The sequence below is a fragment of the Cebus imitator genome, unplaced genomic scaffold (assembly GCF_001604975.1).
Source record: "Cebus imitator isolate Cc_AM_T3 unplaced genomic scaffold, Cebus_imitator-1.0 Scaffold427, whole genome shotgun sequence".
Taxonomy (NCBI): Eukaryota; Metazoa; Chordata; class Mammalia; order Primates; family Cebidae; genus Cebus; species Cebus imitator.
The window spans coordinates 1,186,893-1,194,695 of NW_016107742.1; the positions used below are offsets into that span (position 1 = coordinate 1,186,893).

General features: G+C 48.6%; 1 protein-coding gene across 1 annotated transcript in view; it reads left to right on the forward strand.

Moving 5' to 3' along the window:
• Window positions 1-420: 420 nt before the first annotated feature.
• Window positions 421-7,803, forward strand: part of PRCC (proline rich mitotic checkpoint control factor) — a 35,361-nt gene continuing 27,978 nt past the window's right edge. Inside the window, exon 1 of the mRNA XM_017510043.2 lies at window positions 421-1,473. Coding sequence (XP_017365532.1) covers window positions 1,006-1,473 — 468 coding nt within the window. The 5' untranslated portion in view covers window positions 421-1,005. The remainder of the gene's footprint in view (window positions 1,474-7,803) is intronic.

Sequence of the window (7,803 nt, forward strand, 5' to 3'; positions counted from 1 at the left end):
CCTCAGCCTCCCGAGTAGCTGGGACTACAGGCGCGCGCCACCACGCCAGGCTAATTTTTTGTATTTTTAGTACAGACGAGGTTTCATCGTGTTAGCCAGGATGGTCTCGATCTCCTGACCTCGAGATCCGCCCGCCTCTGCTTCCCAAAGTGCTGGGATTACAGGTGTGAGCCACCGCACCTGGCACAGAGTTTATCATTAGGCCTGCAGCTTCGCTTCTTTCTGGCTTGCAGCCCAATTTCGTACGGGTCCCTTGGGCCCTTGCTCTTTTTGGGATGTTTTATTCTTATTCCTACCCCCAGCCGACCAGGAAGCTTCGCCAGTTCATTTGCAGATCACTTTCCCCTTAAGCAATTTTCCCCAATCCGCCAGCTTCCCAGACTCCCTTCCATTCCCGGCAACACTTGCAGTTTCTAAGAGCACCACATCTCCCAGAAATCTTAGTGCTCGAGGGGCTACCCTAGAGAACTTCAAGTACCGAAATGCTCTCCTATCCGTCTCGGTGACTACCGTAGTGACCGGTGGGGCTTGTAGTCATCTCAGAATTGTTAGGCGACCAAAAAAACTACTCACCCCAGGTGTCCCTGCGTCAGAGGCGGGTTTCTCTCCTGTCTCTCTCAACTCGCCTCTAAATCCTTCCTCGGACTCCAACTCCCGCCGTGCCTTGCGCTGAGATTCCCGCGGCAAAGAATCAGGCTGTGTTCAAAGTGTTCTCTGGGAGTTGTAGTTCTCCTATTGGTGAGGCAGGAGGAGGCGGAGTGACTCGGCGGCCATTAGCTGTGTGTAGTTGCCCGGGACTGGGAGCTTAAGTGAAGAGGGACGCCTTGTTCGGTGGAAATCAGCCGTAGCCATGAGCTTCCGCCGGGGCTAGCCCTAGAGTACGGAGCAGGCGGACTTTTCTGTTCCCCGCCCCGCAGGGCGGCGGGGCCTTCTAGGCCTCCGGGCATCCCCGGTCTCAAGTAGGCCTCGTCCGCCTGCAAGGGCGCCCCAAACGCGGGAGGCGCCATGTCGCTGGTTGCTTACGCCAGCAGCGATGAGAGCGAGCCGGATGAGGCTGAGCCCGAGCCGGAGGAAGAGGAGGCGGTGGCCCCTTCATCTGGGCCCGTTTTAGGGGGCTTGTTCGCTTCTCTCCCTGCGCCCAAGGGCCCGGCCTTGCTGCCTCCGCCCCCTCAGATGCTGGCCCCAGCCTTTCCCCCGTCGCTGTTGCTTCCCCCACCCACCGGAGACCCCAGGCTTCAGCCTCCTCCCCCCTTGCCCTTCGGCCTGGGTGGCTTCCCCCCACCTCCAGGCGTGAGCCCGGCTGAAGCGGCGGGAGTTGGGGAGGGACTGGGATTGGGGTTGCCCTCGCCCCGGGGCCCTGGCCTCAATCTGCCCCCTCCAATTGGCGGTGCCGGCCCTCCGATGGGGCTTCCCAAGCCAAAGAAGAGGAAAGAGCCCGTGAAGATCGCGGCGCCGGAGTTGCATAAGGGAGATGTGAGTATCCGGGGAAGGCGCCCCCAAACTATCCATTGGGTTTGAGTCGGCTGTAGGAGGGACATGTGGCGATCTCGGAACTCCCTCCTACAAACGCACCCGTGCATTCAAGGCCACTGAATGCACAAGAATCCTCTTACAGTGCGATTAATTGAGCTGAAGTTTGTCAACCTCGGGGAGTTTGGGCGTTTGCTCTTGTGGGTTTCACGAAGCTGGGCTTTGCCTGCAGAAGGCCACATGTCATCATCTGGTACTGACAGACCTAGGGACACTTGGAGTCGCTCCCCCTCTTTGCATCTTCACTCAGTCCGGCTTTTTTCCCCTTTTCCTACTGAGAACAGGATGAAATGTGGCACCTGAAGAATGACAGGAGACAGGGCTCCTGAACCTCTGCCGAACATCTGGGACCAATCTTTTCCTTTGCCTCTGAACTCAAACGCAGGAGGCCTGGAGGAAAATGATAGCAATCTTGGATTCCATTTTTGGGGGGAGTTAAAGGAGAAATCGAATATTTGTTGAGTGTAGATGATTTGCCGTTCACTGGTCCTTTCTTTCAATGATTACAGAGCTCTGGGAGGTAGCATGCTATTTTTTTTTGACAGATGAGAAACAGGTGTCCAGTCTGCACGATTTTACCTGGTAAAGGGCAGAGTGAAGATTAAGGTGCAGTCTCTCTGAATCTCAGATCTGTGCCTCATTTCACCATTTAACTGTTGTCAAACCTAGGTGAATTAGGATGCTTGGGTACTGTTTCTAGAAGAGGCAGCGATACCTACCTGTTTCTGTATGAGACAGTGGAAAAATACCACAAGGCCTCTTCTGGAGTGAGGGCTTTGGAGATAAGGAGAGATTAAGCCTGGGAGCAGGGACTGCTTAGAATTACTTACCAGAGAGAAATTTATTGCCCTTGCTCTTCTTCAGACTCCCAGGTCTGCCTAGAAGCCATTTCCATTCTTTGTACCTGCTGTTCCTTAAATTTCTTCCCTCAGATATCCTAATGTTCTCTCCTTCACGTCATTGAGTCTTGGCCTAAAAAGCCTGTTCTCTGTGAGGACTTCCTAGTTTGCTGTATATTTAAATTGCAACCTCCTGTCTCCTCCTCCTCCCTATTGCTCTTTGTTTTATTTTTCTCCATTGCATTTACCATCATCTATCCTCCCACCTCCCACTAGTATATAAACTCCATGAAGGCAGGGATTTAAAAAAAAAAATTCACTGCTATTCCCTGGTACTTAAAACAGTGCCTGGCACATACTGAATACTCCCATGAATATTTTGTGAGTGAGAGAACTCAAATATGGATTCTTCATGGAAGGAGCTTCCAGAGTTTCCCTACTTAACTTGTTCTCAACTTTCTTCCATTTTATTTCCCTCCTCTTTTTTTTTTTTTTTTTTGAAAGATGTGGTTTCACCCTGATGGCCAGGCTGGTCTTCAACTCCTGACCTCAGGTGATCCACCCACCTCGGCCTCCCAAAGTGCTAGGATTACAGGCGTGAGCCACCGCGCCCGGCCTTATTTCCCTCTTCTTTCATGCCTGAGAGTCTGTCATCCTAAGTCTTGGATCCCCCCCCCCCAAAAAAAAAGCCTTTTATTGCTCCACGGAAACTTACCTTGGCCTTGATTTAACCTGGAACAAAGAAAGACTTCCAAATGAGACAAATAAAAACAGTTGGCGCGGTGGCTCATGCCTGTAATCCAAGCACTTTGGGAAGCCGAGGTGGGTGGATCACAAGGTCAGGAGTTGGAGACCATCCTGGCCAACATGATGAAACCCGGTCTCTACTAAAAATACAAAAATTAGCTGGGTGTGGTGGCACGCGACTGTAATTCCAGTTACTCAGGAGGCTGAGGCAGGAGAATCGCTTGAACCCGGGAAGTGGAGGTTGCAGTGAGCTGAGATCGTACCACCGCATCCCAGCCTGGGCTGGAGTGAGACTCCATCTCAAAAACAAAAAACAAGAACAAAAAAAATCAGTCCACATGAAGGTAGCATTATAGAAAGTTGGGAGAAACTGTAGAATCTACCATTTAGGATTTAGGTTGGCTAAGGTGGCAGAAAGTTCTGAAGACTCCTAACACGCTCCCTCTGTAAGCATTCACTACATTTCTGAGGTGAACGGTGACGTGGCTAATTAAAATCCTAGCCCTTGCTGGTTGAGTTTCCCACTTTTGTTCTGTTCCAGTTGGTCTTTTTGTTCTCTGAACACAGAATTCCTGGAGAAAGGTAGCCTAAGAATATTCAAGATGGTCAGATGAGGGTAACCTTTGTCTTTAAAAGAGCTGTGCCCCCTCCGGTTCTAAGCCCCTTGGGTTCTAAGCTCTGTGTCTTACACTTAGTAGGCTCTTAGTACACATTTGAAAGAATGAATTAGGTTTCCTTAAGTAAGTAATTTTCCTTTAGAGTTTGGTGCTGAAGTAGAAATAATTAGAAGTAATGAACTCTCAACCATTTCATTCAATTGGTATTGAGCTGTTTCTTTGTACCTGGAGCTAAGAATATACAGTAGCGAGCATGAGAGCTCCAGCCCAAAAGGAACTTATGATCTTTTGGAGAAAACATAGAAGGAAATAGATTTTAGGTCAAGGCAGAGGACGGTGATAACCTGGTGCTGTTTGAGTACACCTAGTGGGCACTAGTGCAGTCTTGGCAGGTTGGGGAGCCCTCTAGAGGGAAGATGTCTAAACAGAGATAAGGCTGATGAAAGGGGGCAGTAGGGGAGCAGCACAGCAGAGGAAACAATGTATAAAAGCCTGGAGAACAGAGAGGGAAAATGCTTTCAGGGAACCTCACTTGAGTGAAGGACAGTGGGTGGAGCATTTGAGAGAATGGGGCTAGAGAGAGAGAGGCTGAGGCCAGATGAGAATGGGCCTTGGATGCCATAGGGTCTTTCTACTTCATTTTGGGGTAGTGTAGACTCCTTACAGGCAAGAATTCTCTGATCACAGAGTGGTGAGGAACTTGGAGGGAACAGGACTAGCAGAATGTGAGAGGCTCGTGGCCTGGATGATGAAACGGGATGGAGAGAACTGGAGCATCAAGGTGTATTTAGGAGGGAGAAATGAGAAGACTGGAGGATTGATTAGCTGTTAAATTAAGGAGAGGATTCAGGGTTGACCCCCACTGCATTTTGCCTCAGGCAGCTGGGGAATGGTGGTGACATTTATTGAGAGAATACGGGAGGCAGAGCAGATTGGGGGTTAGTTAGATTTCATTTATTGCAAGTGTTTTGCTATGCTGCCCAAGCTGGCCTTGAACTCTTGAGCTCAAACAGCCCTCCCACCTCAGCCCCCCAAAGTGCTGGGATTACAGATGTGAGCCATCACGCCTGGCCTTACATGGTAATGCATCATAAATATACTGTGATACCTCAGAAGGAACCTGGCATCAGGAACTGGAGATCTGTTGGGGATCTCCACACAGTTGCTCTTTGAACATCTGATTCATTTTTTTTTTTTCTGAGACACGGTTTCACTCTGTTGCCCAGGCTGGAGTGCAGTGGTGCAATCTCAGCTCACTGTAACCTCTGCCTCCCAGGTTCAAGCGATTCTCCTGCCTTGGCCTCCTGAATAACTGGGATTACAGGTGCATGCCACCACGTCCAGCTAAGTTTTGTATTTTTAGTAGAGACAGGGTTTCACCATGTTGGTCAGGCTGGTCTCCAACTCCTGACCTCGTGATCTGCCTGCCTCGGCCTCCCAAAGTGCCGGGATTACAGGCGTGAGCGACCGCACCCGGCCTTGATTCATTTTTTAAAAAAATTTATTTTATTTTAAAATTTGAATTAGTTAATTTATTTTGAGACAAGGCTATAGGACTTGGTTAATTTTTGTATTTTTAGTAGAGACGGGATTTCACCGTGTTGCCAAGGCTGGTCTCAAACTCCTAGGGCTCAACCGATCTGCCTGCCTCGGCCTCCCAAAGTGCCGGATTACAGGCTCAAGCCACTGCTCCTGGCCTTGATTCATCATTTCTCTGCGGATCAGCTTCTTAACCTTTGTTGTAGGTGAAAGATGGCCACCCATGACTTGGTTTTTCTTTCTTTCCTTTTAGAGATTAGTCTAGATTGAACTAGATTTGATTTGGGTCATATTGTCCAATCATCTGCAGTCAGTGTAGTACCAAATTCTCCCTCCAGGTGCATTCCAAAATTAAATTCAGTCAGCTTTTGATTTTTGTGAGGCATTAGGAATGATCGATCCATAGAATGGATAATCATACCTTCTTTTCCCCTTCTTTCCCTTCTTGCTGTAACCCAAGCTACACTAGTTGATTTCATAGGCTCAGGGGAGGCAGACTTCCCTAGGATATGAAAAACCAAAATCAGAAAAATAAGTCTGCTGTAAGAGTTTTCTGTCATATAATGTGTATTCCAAAGCACACAGAAATGGTAGGGTCATCTGGATTAGTCTTTACCGCCACTTTCAGATTGTTTACCCAGGCAGGAGAAAACTTGAAGCTCTGAGACAGATTTCACTAATTTTTGTCACTTCTAGTAACCAACTAAGAATTGCCTGCAGTGGATTTAGCTAAGCTTTAGACCTAGCTAAAGGGAAGGGAGAGTGTGCTAATATTTGTGGGGCACCTGCTTTTAAGTTTGACACTGTGCTGGGCACTTATCTTTAGTTTACAAAGAAGAAAACAGGCGTTTAGAGAACAGAGGTGATTTGCTTGAAAACGCACAGTTTGTGAGTCGCTGAGACTGGATTTGAACCTAGATGAGATTTGTTGTGTTTACAGGGTATCTATGGAAAAGATAGAAGGAATAGCCTGGGGCAGCCAGAAAGCAGAAAGCAATACAAATGAGGAGTGTGAAAACGGGAGCAAAAAACGGTTTCCTAGCAGCAGGTACCTGAGACTGAAGAGTAAAACAAGTTGATGAATCTAGCTAATGGGGATAATAGTAGTAATGATTAGGGTTTGGAGCCCCGGGGTGTGAGGCACTGGGGTGTCTGTTCTTGGGTTCTTATTTCCTCCTTGGCTTTTAGCCCTGGCAGCTAGTGATTGCTTTTTGGAGCGGGAGTGTCTCAGAACCAGAGAGCGTGGGAAGATAAGAGAGAGGCTGCCATGGGGAGTGAGGCTCTGATAGATTAGCAGATCCCACTGGACCTAGCTAGCTTAATGGAAAATGTCTGTTTCCGTTCTTGCTCAGCAGTCTCGGGGTACATGTGTCTTGTCACTCTTGGCAGCTGGAGCAGAGAGGACAGTGGTGGCCATTGAGGCTCAGGTTCTCATGAGGCCGAGAAGAAATACAATACTTCCTTATTAACAGACTCAACAGTTTGTGCCTCAAAACCCGTGTGTGCCTGTTGTGGCTCGGCTTCTCTCAGCCCTGGATGCTCCGGGGTGTCTGGCATTGCCCGTCTTTCTTGTTCTGATGGCACACACCCACTCAGATGGCCGTTTGTTGGTCTTTAGTATTCTCTAGGAGTTGACTCCACAACCTCCATTTAATATACTCCTGAGGAAAACAATTCATCGGTCCCTTAAAAGGTTAAACAAACAGAATGATGATCCACCGATTTCACTCCTAGGTGAAAAGAATCAAAAGCGGAGACTCAGAGAGATACTTATACGCCAGCGTTCATAGCAGCATTACTCCCAGTAGCCAAAGGTGGCAACAACCCAGGTTCATCAGCAGATGAACGGATAAACAAAATGTGGTTTGTGCGCACATTAGGATATTATTCAGCCGTAAAAAGAATGAAATTCCGATACATGCTATAGCATGGATGGACCTGGAAGACATTATGCTAAGTAAAGTAAGCCAGCCACAAAAGAACAAATATGGTGTAGTTCCACTTATACGAGGTCCTAGAAAAGTCAAATTCATAGAGACCGAAAGTAGAATAGCAGTTACCAGGGGCTGAGGGGAGGTGGGGATGAGGAGTTACTGTTTAAAGGGTGCAGAGTTTTTCCCTCTCTCTCTCTGTCTCTCTCTCTTTCTTTCTTTGTGTCTGTCTGTCTTGGGACAGGGTCTCACTCTGTTGCCCAGGCTGGAGTGTAGTGGCTCGATTATGGCTCACTGCAGCCTCCACATCCTTCCTGCCTCACCCTCCCCAGTAGCTGGGACTACAGGCATGTGCCAGTATACCTGGCTATTTTTTTGGCCTGGTGCGGTGGCTCATGCCTGTGATCCCAGCATTTTGGGAGACTGAGGCTGGTGGATCATGAGGTCAGGAGTTCAAAACCAGCCTGGCCAAGATGGTGAACCCCTTCCCCTGTCTCTACTAAAAATACAAAAATTAGCTGGGTGTGATGGCAGGTGCCTGTAATCCTAGCTTCTCTGGAAGCTGAGGCAGAGAATTGGTTGAACCGGGAGGCGCTGCAC